The sequence below is a fragment of the Pholcus phalangioides genome, unplaced genomic scaffold (genome assembly GCF_987345545.1).
Source record: "Pholcus phalangioides strain wild (caught in Gottingen) unplaced genomic scaffold, Ppha-v1.0 ptg000015l_1, whole genome shotgun sequence".
NCBI lineage: Eukaryota > Metazoa > Arthropoda > Arachnida > Araneae > Pholcidae > Pholcus > Pholcus phalangioides.
This window is the reverse complement of record NW_028301608.1, coordinates 48,659,919-48,680,876: the sequence shown is the minus strand read 5'-3', so window position 1 is coordinate 48,680,876 and position 20,958 is coordinate 48,659,919. Positions and strand designations below refer to the sequence as shown.

Genomic DNA, 20,958 nt, shown 5'->3' with positions numbered 1-20,958 from the left:
CAACAGCAAATATTAATGCATTTAAAAAATCAAAATCAAAAAGAAATTTTCATAAAAGCAATGGGTTTTTTACATGACTTCATTCATCTATCAATCAATTCACTAAATTTTTGAAATTGTTTTAACTATTTTCTCAAAATTGGTCTTTTACTAAGACACACATTCGAAAGAAATGGAGAGATAATGATATTTGCATTTTTTTTAATTATATATTAAATTGTTAATGCAATTTTCATGATTAAAAAACGAACAGATATGATTAAAATATATTCAGAAAATATAATTTACAAATTAAAATAATATTTACTATATTTTAACAAGTAGCAAAATGTTTTATTCGAAGCCGGAAACACAGTCTTTGCAAACAACACAACATTTTGATCACACAGATCTCGCATACAATTCACAAACAGCTCTATCTTCATGCTCAACTTCAGATATCCTATATTTCATGATTAATTTGAGACCATTTTCGAGAAAACTGGCACTCTTCCGATATGAACATCTGAACACTGCAACTATCAGACAAAAAAAAACGCAAGTGGAGGAAGTTGATCGATGATATAGAGCAGTGTTTCCCAAAGTGGGCGATGGAATGGTCCAAGGGGGTGATAGAGCCTACTGATTTAACATAGGATCCTATGGGTTTACTTCAGTTGGGGGGCGATGAGAGAAAAAAATTTCTGATGAAGGGGCGATGGAACAAAAAGTTTGGGAGACTATGATATGGAGGGAAGAAAAACTAGAATAGCATCATAAATTTGTCAAACACGTACAAACAGCTAACTTGAAAGGTACTGAAAATAAGATGGTCCAGATGCATTTCTTTCTCAAGGGATGGCAAGATGAAGAATGTGTGGAGTCAAAATGATCTCACCACGCCAGTTAAGGGTTAAAAAAAATGCCCAACTTCAAATACTTACCACAATATGCTGGAACAACCAAGACCTCATGATGCTAGTTGCATGTTTTGGCAATACCCCTCTCTTCTGTTTTTTCTTACTCAACAGGTCATCATCCTCGTCACCACTACCAAAGGATGACCTTGGAGCTGCAATTTATTTTTTTAGTTATTATTTCTAGAGTTTTTAATATGCATACAAAATACAAATTTTTACATGGAATGGGAGTTTGCACAAAAATTGTCATTTATACTCAGTGTCTTCTGCCTTCAACTAATATATTTTCATTTCCCCAACTTATGTATTTGCCTAAAATAATCATACAGAGATTGAAAAATCTGATATTTCTCCTTGCTTTCAATAATGGTTTTTTATCTGATTAGTAGTAGGTGTCATAATTAGAATGAAAAATTAATATTAATTTTTTATTCATTTATTTCATTTTTACTGTTATTAATAAACAGTAATAATCATTAAAAGTACTGAACATAGCTTTAAACTATAAAAGATAAATGTCATCAACTAATGATGTGAATACATAATGGAAATCATAAATAAACAAACCAAAGTTTTCACTATTTGCACCTGTATAAGATTGTATGAATAAACATTTCCCTTATAATAAATAATTTTTATTAATATGTTATGTATACAGGATGTCTTTTATTACACAGTTCCTGCCTAAAATATTTCTAAAAAGAACTCTAAATATCTAGCAAAATCACAAATATAAATCATAACTTCTGACTCAGTCTATGTGTTATTAATCTAATCTAACTTTTCCCTTTTTTTTCAATGGTATACAGAAACATAATTCAGTTTGCATATTTTTATATATAAGAACAAAAAAATGCCTACCAATTGTTGGAACTCTACTATCAGTCTGACTTATTGGACTTGAAGCTCCTATTTGAGAGAGTGGTGTACTGCCATGTATAACATGAGAATTTGGTGTACTTGATTGCATAGTTGCTCCTTGTATCTGTAAAAATAGATAGAGATCAATCAAAATAACATTTTGAAAGCAATGTTACACAAAGATCAAATTGCCACAAAATGAGGATCTAAATCCACACATTTCTGATCATTTGTTGTCATTCCATGGTGATTTTATACACAGGGACTAATAAACCAAATAATACAGTTTATTTCAGGTTTAAAGAGTATTCCATGGTCATTCATATTACAAAAAATCAGACCTCCAATATATAACAAACTTCAATTTAACGATTTTCTCGATTCAAAAATGTTTTTGTAGAAGTTTCTGTGTAGACATTTAATGCCTCGATACGATAATTTTCCTCAATTTAATGAATAAAAAATGTCAGTTTTATCTCATTCGGTAAACCAGGGTTTTACTGTATATTATACTGCCATATGCTTCTCTGCGGTCCCATCTCTTCTTTAAGAGGTAAAAAATAATACATTAGGTCAGAAAAGATTCTGACACAAACACAGAGCTTGTTTTGAACTCTCAAAAATTTCAAAATTCTTTGTTATATTAGATAAATACAAGAGCTTCTCCAACTGCACTACTGAACATTAAGAGAAACGTGATGTCACTCTCCACTGTTCATATAAAGTGTGAAAGCCTGCATAAACAAGTAGAGACAAAGTTTGGAAAGTGAATACGTTCGGAATGTGAATTTTCATTTTTTTCTTCATCTCCGCAAGGTTATCCAGGCTTTTGTACTTCCTACAAACAGCAGAGAGTGGCATCATTTGTCTATATATATGTTGCCATCTGGAGGCTATTCCATAGGTTTCTACAGAAAATCATTCAATTTGTTTCAGGTATGGTTCCCAAAATTAAGTTCGAAGTTTTATAAATGCAGAGAAGCACTGTAAAAAAATACAAAAAAATTACTGAAGGCCAAGATGAACAACTTAACTCCACAGTCATGAAGAAGCATTTAAAGACAATCAAGATACTGAAGATCTTTGCATTTTACATGATGTACACAACCCAGTAGGGTTCATGGATGTCCTCTTATGTCAGTGGTTCCCAAACTTTTCAAAGTGTAACCCCTAATTAAAAATTTAATCATTAGTTAACACTGCACCAATATTTTTCGAAAAACCAATATTCTGATTGGGAAGCATGAAGATACATGAGTGCTCATGCTGGCATGTGCATGCAGCAGATAAATAAACCTGTTTCTGGCAACCGTTAAAAGTTTAATGTTTATAAGGCTTCCTCTATCTATCATCAAAATTTTCAACTACATGATTTCATCGAACCTTATAATTAAAATTTCACAGGGCTAACCATTCGATTTCCTGGAAGATTTTCAATTTTAAGACTGAAGTTACTTTTTCCAGACACCCTGTAGTGTTCAAAATTTATTAATTGTGATTTACTTTTGACTAGTGAGTGCGTACATTGATAATAATAAGTAGCTCAGCTAAGAGTTAAGGTTTGTTTTGGGATTGACGTTTACAGTATTTATTTACATTGCAAAAGAAGAAAATTTATTTTAAGACATTCAAATTTTGGAAAATCCTTTGCGACCCTCCTAGCTCAATTAAGCAGCTCCCCAAAGGGTCACGACCCACAGTTTCAGAACCACTGTCTTATGTGATGTGATCAGCTCATTTTTGTCCCTCATACTTATGAAAATGTAAAATATAATGTCCTAGAATATTCGAACTGTTCAGTTTTAAGCTAAGATTCTCACACTTGAAGAACATGTGCACTGAAACCATCCAAATATAGGTCTTTTTAATGCCTATTTCACTTTGCTTAACCAAAAGCTTTCTGGAAGGGAAATATAGATTAATCTGGAAAGTGATTCTGAGGTGGATATAAACAGGCTTGAATGTCAGTAATTCTGATTGCAAGAAAATTATGCTCCCGACATGGCTGTGTTAAATATGTATGTGCACCCATGTCAACCAAAATGTTCATTAGCCAAATCCATATTCTTTAGGTTCATGATATGGAGTTTCAAGGAGGCATGGGTTCTCCCCATACTGGAAGTACTTAATGAGTGACAAATCATTGTAAAGGAGTAAACATGTCTGAAATCCAGTGTTAGGGAACCACCATAACTAAAATAAACATTCCAAAAATCATTGTTGAGGCCTACCACTCATTGATGCCCAACAGCTTTTTTGCCATTTCAGGCATTAACTTGGCTCTGACAAACTTTTAAAGTAGCCTATCGTTCAAGTCAGGCCCTAATTGGTGGTTCATAGTGATACCTTGGCTAAAAACACCTTAGCTTATGAATTTGTTAGGTAACGATTTTTTACAGTTTCCTGCCTTGGCTAACGAATACATATCCAGCTAAAGAACATTTTGTTGGATGTGGATGCATGTGATAACATAACACAGACACGTCATGAACTCAATTTTTGTGCCAGTCAAAATGAATCTGACTTGAGCCAGATTAATTTATTTTCAACTCAAAATCGTTTTCCAGATAGAACCTGACTTATACCTTGCATACATAGCGTAAAATAAAAATATTTGCAATTTTCATCTTTCTTCAAATTCTCCTTCATCTAATTGTGAAGTTGTTCATGTCTTGATCAGTTTCTATTTTTTATAGAGCTTCTTAAGTGTTTTATGAAAGATACTTTGAAATTTTGGGTAATTCCCAGAAGGGATTTATCAATTTTCTACATGGAAACCTATGTAAAATCACATTTTGGCTTACAAATGTGATTCAAAATCATCTTCATTAGCCGAGGTACTGCTGTATATTCAAAATTTGGTAATGATCGGTAGATTTGCACAGAGAACATACACGAACAGACATAAAATCAATTTTATATACAGATTTATGCTGCACATATTTATAATTGATTTTAACTTACTTGAATTGGATGTGCAACAATACCCTGTGGAGTGTGCACCATTTGGTACATTGTGCTACCTTGTACAACTTGGTTCTGATCCAGAGAGTTCATGGACAGAGAATTTTGGGATACTCCAGACTGCAGAACAAAATTGTTCAATGTTCCATTACTGCTGGCCACCTGAAGATTTAGAAACAAAAATAATAACATTTTGAGCATAAAGAAAACTAGGAATGACTTTTATGATTTTTCAAGTGTTTTGAGAGAAATAAATTATCCTTCTTTCTAGATTTTGGTACTGCAAAATATTTATCGAAAAAATAAACTGACATCATGAATGTTTGACTCAAATTATTATCCAAAACTATGAAGCCCAGTTATCTACAAAGAATGTTTTTTAATCAATCCAATTTTTACAAAGTCAAAAAAAAACAATGAATTTGGCATTTCTTCCTTCAATGGAAGAGTCTGAAGCCATAATTTTTTTTATTTGAAATGTGATTAGTGTTCATCATATTAACCTTTCCACGGCCAAATTCAGATCTAGATTGATTTTTATTTTTTCCCCTTTTATTAACCAAAAAATTCATGAAATCCAAAATATTTCCTGTATGTTTTCTGGAATTGCCCATGTTAATAGTTTGAAACCACATTACAAAAAAAAACAAAAAATAATAATTTTTATTTTTTCTCAAAAATGGGTTATTTTAAAAATTGTAATTTATGGCATAAGTGCTGAAATTTTTGTTTCCTAAATTAAGTGTGAAATCTTACACCATATGGGAAAGAAAATCTAGTGCTTTCATGGACTAGAAATATTTTTTTCTGTTTAATAAAACTGATATTCCCAATTAAGAACATTGGTCATTAGAAGGTTAATATATTTTTAATTTCTCATCCTCCCCAATTAAAAATTGAAGGGCTTGCAGCAAGAAGGGGTTAGCTCTATTTTTTTTTTCCATTGGATCAGGGAGTCAGCCCCTTTCCTGCCCCAATGTTACAATGGTATTAGCTCTATCTATTGAGAAATACAGGAACTAACTGCTGGAATTATCTTTGTCTAACACCAAACAAAGGAAATATTTTTTTAACAAGAAAGTGGACTTGACTCAAATGCAGTGTTAGCAGGTTTTTGATGCAAGTAAATTTTTGACATTTTTAACCATGGTTTAAACTATCATGTCAAAAACCCTCCATCGAAAACTTCCGGCAAAAACTGGCAAAACCTCAAATATTGTTTTTTTTTAATTCCAAAAATTCAGAAAATTCACACATTCATTATGTGTTTAAAGTGACTATGTTACACAAAGAATAAATATTTAATATGATTGTAAAATAATTTTTTACTATACAGAATCATTTTAGATAATATATATCCAGGTTGGGTTTTGGATGAAACACATGGATGTTATACTGTACAAAACCATGCTCAATTGTCAAAACTTCAAAAAGCGAACGTATAACATGAAAACCAATAGATTTTTTTAAATGGAAGTAATACACTGAAAACTAATTGAAAATTTAAAAAATTATCAAAATTCAAATTTTTAAAAAAAACTGAAACTGAGTAAAAATATAAAAAACTGTCCTTAACTGCCACAAACTTGTCCAAAACCTGTTATTTTACCAAAATATGACAGGAAAACAAATACAATTTTTTTTTATTTTATGGACCTACCAGTACACTGGTAGAGAAACTGCCCTACTTCTATAGAAACTGCCTTAAATCTTTTGAGACTCTAGCAGTCCAAAATCTGAAAGTCAGGGTTGACAAGGTTTTGGACAGCACTCTGTAAGTAAATGCAGTTTATGATCATTATAATGACCCCACATTATATCGGCCATTCCATTAACTGGAAGGGCACACTTGTAGAACTACTAACTTCAAATCTGTGAAAATCTAAAAGTGACTAGGTTCTCTTGTCATAGGTAAAATTGAAAATTACAATAAATATTTTTTTATTATTATTGTAATAAATTGTTTAAAAATAAAACATTGTAACATGTAAAAAGTAAGTTCCTCATTATTATATTTATATACCTATTCTATTCAAAACATCATCCAAAAGCATTCATCTAGGTTTTTGACAATTTAAAAGTGCTCTGCTCAAAAGTGCCAAAAATGGAGTTAACCCCTTCTTACTGCAAAGCCCTTCAATAAAAAACTATTCAAAGCTTGACAAATCAAAAAATAATTTAAGCACAAGCCAAATTTCTTTGGGAGAAAAACATAAAAAAATAGCCTTAAATAGTGTTTTCTACTTTTCTGGGGCCTAGTAATACCTTTGTATGTTGAAAGCAACATTATTGTGAAATCAGAAAATTTTTTGTCACCTGTAGACTCTAATTTTGCAAGCACATACAGAAGAATTTCAGAGCCAATACAGATTTTTCAGTCATCACTGCAATCTGACATCTGGGGTTGTCTCTTTCAATGACTCACTTTACATAAAAAATTCGCCCATATGATTTCATGTACTCATTTCAAGTTTTCAGCAGGGATAAGGAATTAAATTCAAGGCCTTCTAATACAAGGTTTGGCAACCACATCCAACTGCTGGGCTACTTGATCATTTATTTATTTACCAAAGTTCAATTCTAATGTATGGTTGAGTCTCTATTATTTCATGTTCCATGTGTCAAACCCTTCCTCGAGTCAAACCCTGATATACTACTACTAAACCGTACATGTATGGTGATGCTAGTGCTGGTGGATGTCTGGTTGTTATTTCGTAAACATACAGAGTCATGACTCCTTTTCTTTTTTAAATTATTTAATAGAAGAGAGAAAGATTTTTATGACATGTGCGGTCGACAGTTGGAGCCAGACTGAACTCCAATACAAGAACACACTAGATAATGCCTAGCTAGTGAGTGGCATAAAAAATATAATAAAAATATAAAAATTGTACAAGACAAGCAGCACCACACATGCAATATTCAGACATATTCTTATACGAAATTTCTAATGAATCAGTACATGCCAAAATGTGTGTTCTGAGTGTATGTGTCACCTTAACTTATTTATGTTGTCAACTTGCACTTGTTTCGTGTTCGTGACACCATCTGTCTTCCATTTTTTGAAGTAAAGATGGAAATGATTGAATTTTCATGTTTTGTCAGTATTGTGTTATAGGTCTGCCTGCTCTCTGAGGAGAAAATTTTTCAAATGGTAGACCAGCTCGCATTCACGCCTCAAAGCTGGAAAAGAAAGAACCGCAGAAAGCCAAATTCAGCCAGCCACCACTATGCCGTCAATGGGATTCGAACCTGGATCCTCAGGATGAGAGCCCAGCACAATGCCCACACGAACGTGCCTAGTTTATAATGAGCTTCTGGATGTAACAAAAGAAATTTTTGGTCTGTTTCCACAAGATAATAAGTTAACATATTAGATTAGATCTAGAACATAAATTTTTTTTTCTGTCGTCAAACCAAACTTTTACTTTTTTCCTTGAAGGTCATTATAACAGGGTTGGACTATTGTTGCTCAATATGGTGTTTGGAAAATTTCCAAACAGCCTTCTCTTCTTGGGATTATAATTAATCTCTCAAGTACAAAATACCAATATTTTCAAAATCTATGTGTTAATAAATTTCATTGTGAGGATTTTTTAATAAAAATTATCAAAGAAAAAAAAAATGTTCTGTGATCAACTAAAATAGAGGTTACAACTAAAGCCTTTCTGACCACTGTTCTAATACAATATGCATAAAATAAGTGTTAGGACTCGTCAATGAGTCTCAAAAAAAGACCTTAGTAAAATAAACAAAATCTAAGATCAATGAATAAAAAGTTTGTTAGGTCACTTCAATATTTTTATGTGAATAAAACCATGCTCAACAAGGTCATAAAGATAAGAAAATTACTTGACACTAGCACTTTCGGCATACCTAGAACCGCGGACTGGGTCAAATTGGCCCAAACTTTGAAAAAACAGTGTTTCATAGCGAAAACAGGAATTTATTTTCGGTTTCTGGGTTTCTTCCTACTCTTATTCAATGTTTTTTAATTGTGTATTCATAATGGAAAATTATATTTGTTTATAAATATAAAATGGGCTTCAAAATTAGCTAAAAAAATGATGTAATTCAGTAAAAATAAGATTTAGTATACATTATTTACTCTATTCCGTCCAAAAACATTTTTCAGTAATCCTATAATATGAAAAAGATGTAAAATAAGCGTGTCAAATTGAGCATGAAAAAGTCTATAATATGATTCTGCCAAATAAGTATTGATTATCTTACTGATAAGTGGAATTTATAATGAGCAGTTGAGCAATTTTTTTTATTATTCTTGCACATTCATTGCATGTTGAAGTTGCAAACATTAACAGTTCTCTTTCCACATTTTTATGTTACCTGACATATCAAACTCGTTTATTTTTATTTATTACTATTATTATTATTTTGATCGCTCACAAACAGATACATGATCAAGAGCGCACGAACGTTTCCTTTTGCGCCAGGGCAACACGTATGATGAACGCAGCTCTTCAATAAGATTTTAGAGGAACTGCTTTCCAAAAACTAATTCTGGCCCTCTGTACTGCTCTATACAAAATACAGGAATATTTTTATAGTGAGATCCAGGATGTTTTAGAAAACGGCAGTGATGCCACGTTCACCGAATATTTTCTGGGCATTTGATCGCTACAACTACGATCGTTCCACTTTGTTGAATTGTAGTGTGAAATAGTTTCTGTGTGTGCGTGAGGAAGCTTTTTTGGGGGCTAACTACTTCCAATATTGACTGCCAGATGAAGCATGCTGAGTAATGAAAAACTTATATCGTTCTTTCCTTGATAAATTGTCATTGTGGTGTCATTGTTCCATACAACTGTAGTTTCACTATCTTTATTGCATGAGATAATATTGCTCTTTGATTTCGTCTCATCGTCTCTACTAAACTCGTATTTCTTGGCTTTTAGCATTTGAGCCAGCTTCAGTATAGTGAAAAAAAGGTGTCGGTTGAGGCATTTCTGCCCTTATTCTCAAATGGCTTGATCAGTTGCATCACTATGTGCTCTGAAAGAGAGAGATTCGTTGGACGCTGATACTTTTGAAGGTTTCAAAATCTGTGCAAAGCATATTTGGTGCAAACCAGAAGTTTAAACTTTTTCTGTGACATCGTTTGCCTACAGAAATTTCAACTACACGTTTTTTCTAGAGTTAAGCTTTTACTCTCCCAAAATCTTTATTGGGTCCCGTCAGAATTCCAGGTATTCAAGTTTGCAAAAGAAAAAAAAATATTTAGTTCTACTTGTGCCATTGCCCCATTGAAAAAAAGATAATCTGCTCTTACAATGAATTGGCCTTGACCTTGAAAGACCTTTATCCTTCACTATCTTCATTTACAAAAAATTTTAGAAAGGGTAACACTTCCAAGAAAATTCTACACCCCATTTTTTCTATAGAATAGTATGTTGGGTCAAAATGACCCAGGATTTCTTCAACTATAATGTTAATATATAGTACCCATTTTGAAAGGTTTTATTAGTTGTATATTTGAATAGAAAGTCCTTTATTTATGTATAAAGTTTAAATTACTTTTATTGACAAGAAATTAATATTAATTGTACAGTTTTATCAGGTCAGTGCAACATGGTGTAACAAAACCTTTTTTGTTATCACAGCCATTAGGCTGTTCCAAAGTTGAGTGGGTAAATTGAAAAATATATGTATATAATTCTTTTTAAACCTGCTGAATTTGTGGAATAACTTGGAAGCATTTCAATACAATCATAGCTTTTTGAGATTTTCAGATATTTAACATATTCTTTTCTATCATATATCAAAAGTACTTTGAATGGTATGACTGAATTAAGTTTTGCACTTGCAGTTCAAAAAAATCAGAAGTTACTATAATTAAATTACAAGTTTGCCACACTTCCTGTTCAGAATTTAATCTTTCACCCCAATATTCAGGATCAATAAAATGCCAACAAATGATAGGGAAGAATGGTCTCTCCATATCTTAATTTTATGACTTAGAAATAAGGTATCATATGTCAGCATTTTATAAAAAGCCCCCCCCCCCCATTTTTTGACGACAAGAATCAGCACTGTTTATATAATCTCTCTTTAGGTGATATATTGAGTGCTATAGAAATGGGTTATAATTTCTGCATTAAATCTTTGGACACTTTATGCAATTTCAAATTTCTAATTATATCAAGCATGCTTCTATCCACCTCATGGAGATAGTTACTCACAATGATGAAAAAACATTGATTAACAATGTTTCAAAGCATTTTAATTGGATGTTATATCTGATGCCTCCCAGCAGCTTTGATCTTATTGCATAGGGAATGTCTGTCAATCATATTTCATTCCTATGATGATTCCTGAAATACTTTTACACTTTTATTGCATGTGACATAATACTTCTTTTATTTAAATATTCTCAAGTGTGCTGAGCATATGAAACTAACTTATGGAGAAAAGAACTTGAAAAAGCTGATAATTCCCTATCACATTTTTATCATAAAATCTTTACACAATACAATTATTTTCACAATAAAAAAGGTATAATTATACACAAACATGTATTAATTATACCTTAAACTGTATATTTTTTATACTCAGATTACCATTTTGCATGGTAATTGAAATAATTTGTTTTAATATGTGTGCTTTATTGGAAAATTACATATTGCACATTTTGGTGAGATATTTATAAATAAATGTTAAAAAAATATTCTTTTTAAAACATATTTGATATTATTTTACAACCAATGAAGCAAAATAACAAGCATTAATTATGTGTACTTTAACTAAACAATAACTAGTGCATTGTTCAGTTTTTTTTTAAGTTTCTTCCACTGTCTTGGAAGAAATCGGTCTCATTTGAAAGAAACCCAACCCTACTTTTAATATCCTCAAGTGTCTCCCTTAAGCTTCATGCTCAGCTTCATTCCCAATACTATATTTCAATCAAGGTAGCGTGTAAAAAAGTGTATCACTGAAAATTCTGAAATTCTTATGCTTCACAAACAAACTTATACACCTTACACTTTGACAACACTCACCTCTGGTCTATTTCTTGAAAATTTGCAGATTACATTTGTGGATTAGCAGCATTGTAGTAACAAGATTATAATGTTTTCAATACTAAAGCTTGAAGTGCGAAATTTAAAAAAAAAAAGTATTTTATACTCACTGGCAATGGCTGAGATTGGCTTCCCGCACTAGATGGTGTGCTAGATCCTGAGCTTGGAATGTTGTTACTAAGTCCAGGATAATCTGGTCGTAAAAGATTTTCACTCTGCATCTTGTTTTTCAAGCAAGTAATATAGCGGTTGCAGAAATCTTTGCACAGCTCTTGGACCTTTTCGAGTTCAAGCAGATGAATTCTCAGCACTTGAATAGCTTTCACCATCTGAAATTCCAGAAAAAAAAATTATTCACACCTCAATACATTTAGTTTTAGTATTGAAAAAATTTTCACAACCTAAAGTAGTTATCATAATCACAGCTCAATTATGTACAAGAAATTAATGCCACCATCAAACATCCTGACCACTTTCTTTGAGCTTATTTAAGTAACAAATGTACCTAATTTATAGTGTTTCTCTAATGCTTTAACACTCAATAGATATTAACCAATTGAATATTTTTTAATTGATATGAATAAAATTGTTGATAATACTTAATTATGGAAACGATGTTTGTGATTAATATGTGATTTCATTAGATGATATATACTGTTCTATAACTTTTAGATCACAGCATTAACAATGCAAAATTACAGTAGTCTATAAAACCTGAGTCCCGATGAACAGTTTGAGGTCCATATAATTCCTTAACACTGAAAACATTTAAACCAAAATTTCATGCAACGATCTAATGTAGTGTTTCCTAAAGTGGGCAAATATCGCACCCCCCCCCCCAACTTCCAGAGAGAGGAGATGGAAAATACCAGGAGGGCAATAATACTTACGGAAATAATAATATGGATACTATAGCATCAATGAGAGAGCAGGGCAATATGAAAAAATTGTCTGAGCAGAGTGGTGATGAATAGAAATAGTTTTTCTATTGTTTTTCAGATAATAATAATAATTTTTCACAGGGCTTTTTTGGTGACCAAGATAGTCCCAGTTTCATTCATTTCAGATGGTGGAGGCTACTGTACCTTCATGCAATCATGCTATATTGATACTAAATTTTGAATACAGTAAAACCTGTCTTTAACGGAATCTGTATTAAGCGAAAACCTGTCTTGAATTGGAAAAAATGTAGTCCTGTGATGTCAATGTCAAACTACATGGTTAAAAACCTGAATTAAACAGAACCTATCAATCATGGAAACAGAGAAGAAAATTATGTCTTCTTAATGGAAAACTTTTTTTACAATTAACAAAAAAATTATCTTGGATTACAGAAAATAATAATGTTCCAGGGTTTCTGAAAAGGCATCCCAACTTCAAAATTGAATACCTTGAAAAAACTTTTCGATAAAAAGTTTGTTACATGTTCATCAGACATAGCTGAAAATTGTCATCACAATTTTTAATGAGCCTGGTTGAACATCTCATCTATAGATGGCATGCCATCCACAAGGGCTCCAGCCCTGGAGCTTGGGACAATTACCATCATCTCTTGTTTTCTCATGCTATAAATTCACTATAGAAGGGTCCGGGAGAAGTCTGGCTTGGGGACAAACTAAAAATTCTAGCTTAGGGGAACCCCTTCTCCAGGATGTGGAAGCCATGATAAATGGCACTGTGCTGGTCCAAATCAGATTTGTTAAGTCTCTGCATTTGCACCTTGATTGAGAAAAGTAGTGATCTGTGAGAGTTTGTGCTTTTACCAAATACATGAATCTGCATCTGAAGGCCAACGAAAGTTTGTTAACTGCACTGTCATCTATTGTTAAAACCAATAATTTCACAATTTTGTCAGACCCAATAGTTAAAACTTTATAGGCTGAAAACAAACATGCAAAAGAATTATTTATCATTCACCATTTTTAAGATATTCAATTTCAAAGTTGGCAGTGCCCTTTTCCGTACACCCTGTACATATATGCATCTATTTCAATATTACATTATACACGGTTTATTACCTACATACTGATCACTTTTAATATACAGCGAAAAGTACCATACCTAGTGATAAAGTAGTTAGTAATTTATAGGTTCCATTGAAGACCAGATATTTCTAAATCAACATTTTAATATTTCTTTTAGTTTAGTATTTTTCTCTTAGTTTTAATTATTTCTTCATTTTACTTCTTGAGCATCTATATTATATGTACCATGGTAAACACCTGGAGATCAGTAAGACCTAAGATTTATGAATGCAAACTGTTAAAATCCCAGAATTCAAACTTTCATAAGCATCACCATTATTAATTAACAGAGCCTGAAGTTCAGGCAAAATGCCATAAACGCTTTTTTTCCTATTTTCAAATGTGTGTGTGAAAACACCTTTGAATTTTCCCTGCCAGAAATGCCTATTTTAACATTTTTAAAGCTTATTTGTGAATATTTGCCATATTATGCAGAAACTCAAATGTGTGTGTGATTTGCTCTCTTTAAAATCTACAACTCAGCGTTAGTTGTTATCAGAGTCTCCTCCCCACCATTCCAGCCCCATTTGAACTCAAATAGGTGTAAGTGTGTGAGATATAGATATTTTGGTGCTGTCATACATTAACTTCGCATTGGCCAGATGGTGTTACACCTGAATGTTTTTGTTTCCAAGAATACAATCCATAATGTATGAATAAAGATATTAGAAAAATTAGAAGTTTTTTTCTTCACATGCTTCACATAGCATATCTTGCTCATGCATTGGACTGCATTGTATATGGATAGATGACCGATGACTGTCCTAAGAGGTTGCCATGGTCTTTACGGGGTGGGGTAAGAGCTGACAGGGCTATGGTGCCCATGATGTTTTAATTATTTTTTACACCATAAATCCACTGCAAAGAACCATGGATATTTATTTTAGACACATATTCAGCATAGATTAAACTGAGCACAGTCACTCTCAGAGGTGTACAACAGGTGTGGCCACACCGGCTCCACGCTTTGAGGAGTCTAACATATGTATTAATAAATTTCTAGAAAAAGGAGTAAATATATTTTTTATAACAATAAAACAAGGTAGTCATTTAAGCTATAAAAATGTTGATGAATATTCCAAATAATGTACTAACAAATAAATGGGAATTATTCATATCTTGAAGGAGCCCCACAATCATATTCTCTAGGGGCTCCGCGTCTGATAATGGTGGCACTGGAATTGACCTAATCCTGAGAAACCACAAATACTTTAGTTTTTTGCACAGAATCATGCATTGTTATACAAAAAAAAAAGTTGAACTATAATTGAAGCAGTAAGTGAAGTTTTGCAACCAATTTTTTAACAGGTTTCCGGGCCCTTTCTTTCAAGCTGAGCACAACTCAGGGGTCTGTCTGGACCCATAATATCTTAGTCTTTACTGTATATGCCCGTGTATAAGCGGAGTTTTTGTGTTGAAAGTTTTGTTCTTTAATTTGGGGGAGGTTGACTTATATACGGTTCAGTTTTTGAAGAGAAAACATCAATCCCCACACTTTACCAAACCATTTTGCTACATGGCCTGTAGCAAAATTTTCCTCATGGCTAGTTTGACGATTCGTGATGCCATTGGACTTTATATAGATTACTTAAGAAATTTATAGACCAAACAAATGAATTCTGAAGACTAGTCTAGTGTACCAGTGGGTTTACAAGGTGTGGAACTCTTTCTCCACTGAAATCATTAAATACTTTAAAAAGTGCTGTATCAGTAATTCAATGGGCAAAACTGAACATAGTACAGTTGAAGGTGAAAACGAAGATGCTACACCATATAATGACTTCGTTTTCTCTGTATAGAGCTCGCAGAATCAGAAGAAATGAATCAAAACATTTGAATCACTTTTCATTGTAACTTTTATTGCATGAAAATATACAATTTCCTCCCCACCCCCTAAAATTTTGCTGATTTTTGAGGGCCACAGGTTTTCAATTTATTGCAATTTTGATGATCCTGAAGTGAGAGAGTCGACTCATACAAGAGTATATACGGTAGCTATTTTTCCTTTCTTCCATTAATTATAATGCCTTTTTCAGTGTCTATTGTAAGCATTTTTAATACTTTATTGCCGGCCTATTTAGGACCATTTTTAGTGCCTAAACTTCTGGGTTAATAATTAATACAGGGCTTTATAAATAGATGAAAAATGTAGGTGCCAATTATATTTCTTTGGAGCCAAGCATATTTTTTCCCAAGAATTTAAAATAATTCCTTTTCCTAGATTTATTAGTCCCTTTTTATGTTGGCAGACATGCTGACATAAATTCAAAACATTTTGCATTTGCCTCAAACTCTAACTATAATTACTCATGGAAAATATCAGGCAATGAATTGTAATAAAATAACCTGTCATACCAAACCATCCACATCTGGGTCATCACTGAAAAAAGGCTTTCGATCTCGTTCTTGATGCTGAACAAAGGCTTGTATGTCCATATTGAAACTTTCAGATGATGGCACTTCCGCACTTTGTGTGGCCAATTCACATTTCTCAAACAGTAGTGCCAACAAAGGGAAAAGTGGATGCCTAAAAGAAGAAAGATATAAATTATAGTGCATAAACTATATATATTATGGCCAGACTTAATTACACATGACTGGAAAATCAGTGTTAAATTGTTAAATTGTTCATAAATTTCTTATACAGTCGAATCCGATTTTCATGAATACCATTATAGCAAAAAAAATCTAGTTTAACTAACACTTTCCTAATCCCTCAGATAGGTTTGCATAAGAACAATGCAAAAGCCCGGAATTCCTTTACAGCAAAATTTTGTTATAACAAAGTGATTTCTTTGGTCTATTGAAGTTTCTCATGATAGGATTCTACTATATACTTCAATGGGTTGTGGAAAAAAAACTAAAAATGAGAATGTGGTTACATATTATACAGTTTAACACTCTATTTTATATTTTGTGCAATCAACTATATAATGTTTTCACATAAAACTATACAATAATTTTTAGAAAAGTTTTTTCCTAATGTGTTTCTTTGAACCAGATATGCAAATAATGCTTTCAGTCTGTGGGCCAGATTTGTGATGTAGCTACTACTTGTGGGCCAGAAACTGGTGTATCAATCACCAATATATTGTGTGGATTGATTTTTTTTTTACAAACACCTTTTGTGGACAGAATGGAACCCATAGTCACATGGCATCAAACTTATCCCATAAATAGCAAGAGAATATGTCTGCAATTTATGCACCCAAACAATGCTGTGCCAACCTTGCTTATCATGACATCATTTATAACATCAATGATTGGAAATCTTGGCCGATTCCCATAAAAAATTATGTTAATGAACTTTTTGTTTAACATCACCAAAGTGAAACAACAATGAATATAATGACACATTTTTCATCACTTTTGCTGTTACTTCTGTGGCATTTTCCTGACAATTTTTCTGAATTTAAGTTAATCAGATTAATGAAGTGTTTTTCTGCCTTTACTTACTAATAATTATGACAATACACAGAAAAAACACAAAAATCTGCCTTCGCTGTGGTTACAAGCAATAAAATGAATTCCTAAGTAGAGGTAATCTTACTTGTAAACTGCTCTCTTGTCAGCTTCAAATTGAGCTTGAGCTTGGGGATCCATCATATTCGGTGTTGATGGAGTGGCTGGCATCAAGCCCTGATTCTCACTTGCCATGGCGAGATCTTCACCACACTGTCCAATCATGCCTATGCCTGTCTCAGGATAACCAGAAGTGTCACTAGAATTACTGCCTACTGTCTTAGCATCACCAGTAGAAGAATTTTGCATTATCAATCAACATTTGCTAGGAAAAATTTTTAAAAATGTCAGTAAATAAAATAACTCATTATATTGAAAACAATCATACAAAAATCAAATTGTCTTCCAAACAAACACTAAATACATCATTATTTTAAAATGCATGTGATGGAATATAGGTAACAATGATGCTATATAACTAAATAATTAACACTTATCTCACTCCAATCTAAGATTTAAAACATCCTGTCTATTTAATTGCTGTACACAAACAAGACCAGACATGTACAGAAATAAATTTCAATTTGAGACCTTCCTAGACTAGGGTCAAAGACGTTATGTTAGTAAGCTAATTAATCAATTTTGAATTTCAGACCTTGCGTAAATCCCCAGTGCCCTTCTTGATCATTAGGCAATAATGCTCACAGTGTGTAATTTAAAGGAAGAGAAACTTTTTTTTTGCGAAACAGAATAAAAAGACATTCTTACACACACGCATAGGAAAAATTCCTAATTTCATTCATCAAAGAAAATTTTTCAATACACAAATTTTGTAGACCCTCATCAAACACTAACACCACAAATAATATCCACACATTAATTAATATTAATAATCTATAAATTTAGTTAATTATACATATTGATTAAATGTATAGATCATTAAAATCATTTCCAGCATTTATAAATAAACAAAGGTCATGTTTATTTATCGATTTACTTTTGAAGGGATAATAAATAGTTCTGATAACACTCATAATGATTGAAAGTTGTAAACAAATACAAAACTTATCTTAAACTAATTGAAAGATTTTTAGAGAGAAAATATAGAGTTCATAAGAAAGCACTGGAGATTTTTTCCCCCTTTATATCTAATGATGCAAAAACATTCAAAAATTTAAGTCAATAATGAGCCAATAGACAACCAATATATAATTATAGTGACAATATTATAAAATAGAAGACGATATTAAATAGATAACTGATATTGTCTTTTCCAACAAACTTATCATATCAGTTATGGACTTTATATCATTTTTTTTCAATCATCTAATACATTTAAAGACATCTAATTTTAAAGACATCTAAATACATTTAAATCACTTATAAATCCAAATTTATGAGGAAAATTCAAACAAAGAAATCACTCTTACACAAAATTGATTGACATATAATAGCACCTGATTGGACAAATTATGATCTCAATGACTATCTCTTCAAAAAAAATAAATTAAAGAAACAAAATAATATTTTTTTTTTCTCAAACAAAATAGATAACAATAGAGAGTTAATCCCAAGCTTTTTAAAATTGAATTCATCAAATTAATATAAACACATTTCCAACATTTATCAAAGGCCATGTTTATTTACCAATTTATTATAAATATTTGATAATTCATGAAGGATTTGAAATTGTAAACACAAATACAAAGCTTATATTGAACTATTAACAAGATTTAATATAGAATTCATAGATAAGCATAGGAGATTTTTTTATCCCTCTGTAATTATCTAATAATCGAAAATATTCAAAAATTTAAGTCATCAATGAGTCAATAGATAATATATTATTAAATTGACAATATGAAAAAAGAGAAGAGACATGCTATTAAATAAAAAAAATTCCTTCTCTTCCAACAAACTTACCATATCCATCATTATCGACTTTTATATAGATTTTTTTTTATCCTCCCTAAAAATCCAACCTACATTTAAATCACTTATAAATACCAATTTAAAGGGAAAACTCGAACAAAAAAAATCACCACTACACAAATTCTCAATAAAATATATAATAGCACCTAGTTGGAGAAATTATCATTAATTAATGATTGTCTCTCTCTCTTCGCAAAAACTATCAATTAAAGATCCAAAAAATAATATATTGTTTTTTCCTCGAATAAAAATAACGTAGATAAAAATGGAGACTAATCCCAAGCTTTTTAAAGTGAATTCATCAAATTAATATAAACACGTTGTTGTGGATTTTGGAAGCGAAAAAAAATAATGTGAGATAAACATCGCGGTATTCACTACAACAAGTCAGTTGAGAGAGAGAGAGAGCGCGGATTAGACAGATTGAGTGGCATCTTACCAAAGTGTCAGTCTTCGTCAAAAATGGCGGCGTCAATTATCTCGGGCTCAGGGCCCACCCTAGAATTGACGCTCGTGACGTCACGTGAGAGCCCACAGGGATATCAAGACCTCGTCTACAATCACCTTTTAATAATCCAAATACGAATTTATCCACCGATATTTATCTCAATAACAAATTCTTCTTTTCTCGTGTTCTCAAAAATTTCGATTCAGCACCATATTTCCACATCGTAAAGAACAGGGAATCGTGCCGTCTTGGGTTGTTCCTTGTGGTCCTCCCTGCCATCCTTGGGTCGTCCTCCACAACGGAAGATCTGTGTTGACATGCGAGCCGCTTGCATCCAGTCGCAGATCGAATTATTGAATTGCTCCTCCCAGCAGTTGGCTCGATTAATTGCCGGGGATATGTTAGTTGGACTTTGTCTTTTTAATCCGTCCGGGTTTAAATTTTTTTTTTTATTAAATCCGGGATAAAAATACGCGTTTAAAAACTACGGTCCGCTTTTGTGGGCGTCACTAATTTGCTTCCTAAAGCGGTTGTGGGATGGGAAAAGGTACGAGTCTGACAAGAATAAATCTACCGCTACATCCAACGGATGGACAAAGGGAGGGATCTACGAGTGAAACTTTGAATGTGCGCCTTTTGCTGAGAAAAAAAAATAGACAAGATTTATGGGATTATTTTTTGAGGATGGGGGGGGGGAGAAAATCGTGTTTCTCTTTACTTGCGGGAAAAACTTTTTTAATTCGACGGACTTTTTTTAAGTAATGTTTAGATGTGATCCATTGAAAAAAGCAGTCTTCTTAACTATTTTTAGCCGCTACGTAAATAGCAATCAACTTCACGACAAATCAGTCAGTCTGTTTTCAATTTAAAAATTCTTATTAAATATTTCTGATTAACGAAATGGAAAATTCCCATGGCGTCTTAAAAGGTAGGCCAACAGGGCCTGAACTCCGAGCCCCACATTATTAAAAGCTATTCTGAAATGATCTTTTTCATAAATACTGGACCTGGAATTATTTTTCATTAATTACAGAATTATTTTTCATTAATTACAGAATTATTTTTCATTAATTGCAGAATTATTTTTTATTAATTTTATAGATTTTTCATTAGTTCCAGAATTATTTTTCATTAATTTTATATACTTTTCATTAATTTCAAAATTATTTTTCAAAAATTTCAGAACTATTTTTCGCAAATTTCAGAACTATTTTTCAAAAATTTCAGAACTATTTTTCACAAATTTCAGAACTATTTTTCAAAAATTTCAGAACTATTTTTCACAAATTTCAGAACTATTTTTCAATAATTTCAGAATTACTTTTTTATCA

At 32.0% G+C, this 20,958-nt stretch overlaps 1 protein-coding gene across 2 annotated transcripts in view; it reads right to left on the bottom strand.

Annotated features, from left to right (window-relative positions):
* LOC149076138 (homeobox protein PKNOX2-like) overlaps positions 1 to 20,184 on the bottom strand; it is a 28,887-nt gene extending 8,703 nt beyond the window's left edge. The window contains exons 1-7 of one of the 2 annotated variants that reach the window (XM_089243682.1): positions 19,619 to 20,184; positions 17,336 to 17,572; positions 16,141 to 16,312; positions 11,872 to 12,090; positions 4,725 to 4,886; positions 1,761 to 1,884; positions 924 to 1,051 (exon numbers count right to left, since the gene is read on the bottom strand). In XM_089243682.1, the coding sequence (XP_089099808.1) occupies positions 924 to 1,051; positions 1,761 to 1,884; positions 4,725 to 4,886; positions 11,872 to 12,090; positions 16,141 to 16,312; positions 17,336 to 17,556 (1,026 nt within the window). In that variant the 5' untranslated portion in view covers positions 17,557 to 17,572; positions 19,619 to 20,184. Of the gene's footprint in view, positions 1 to 923; positions 1,052 to 1,760; positions 1,885 to 4,724; positions 4,887 to 11,871; positions 12,091 to 16,140; positions 16,313 to 17,335; positions 17,573 to 19,170 lie in introns of both variants that reach the window. The other variant, XM_089243681.1, reaches the window with a different exon arrangement.
* Between the last annotated feature and the right edge of the window lie 774 nt (positions 20,185 to 20,958).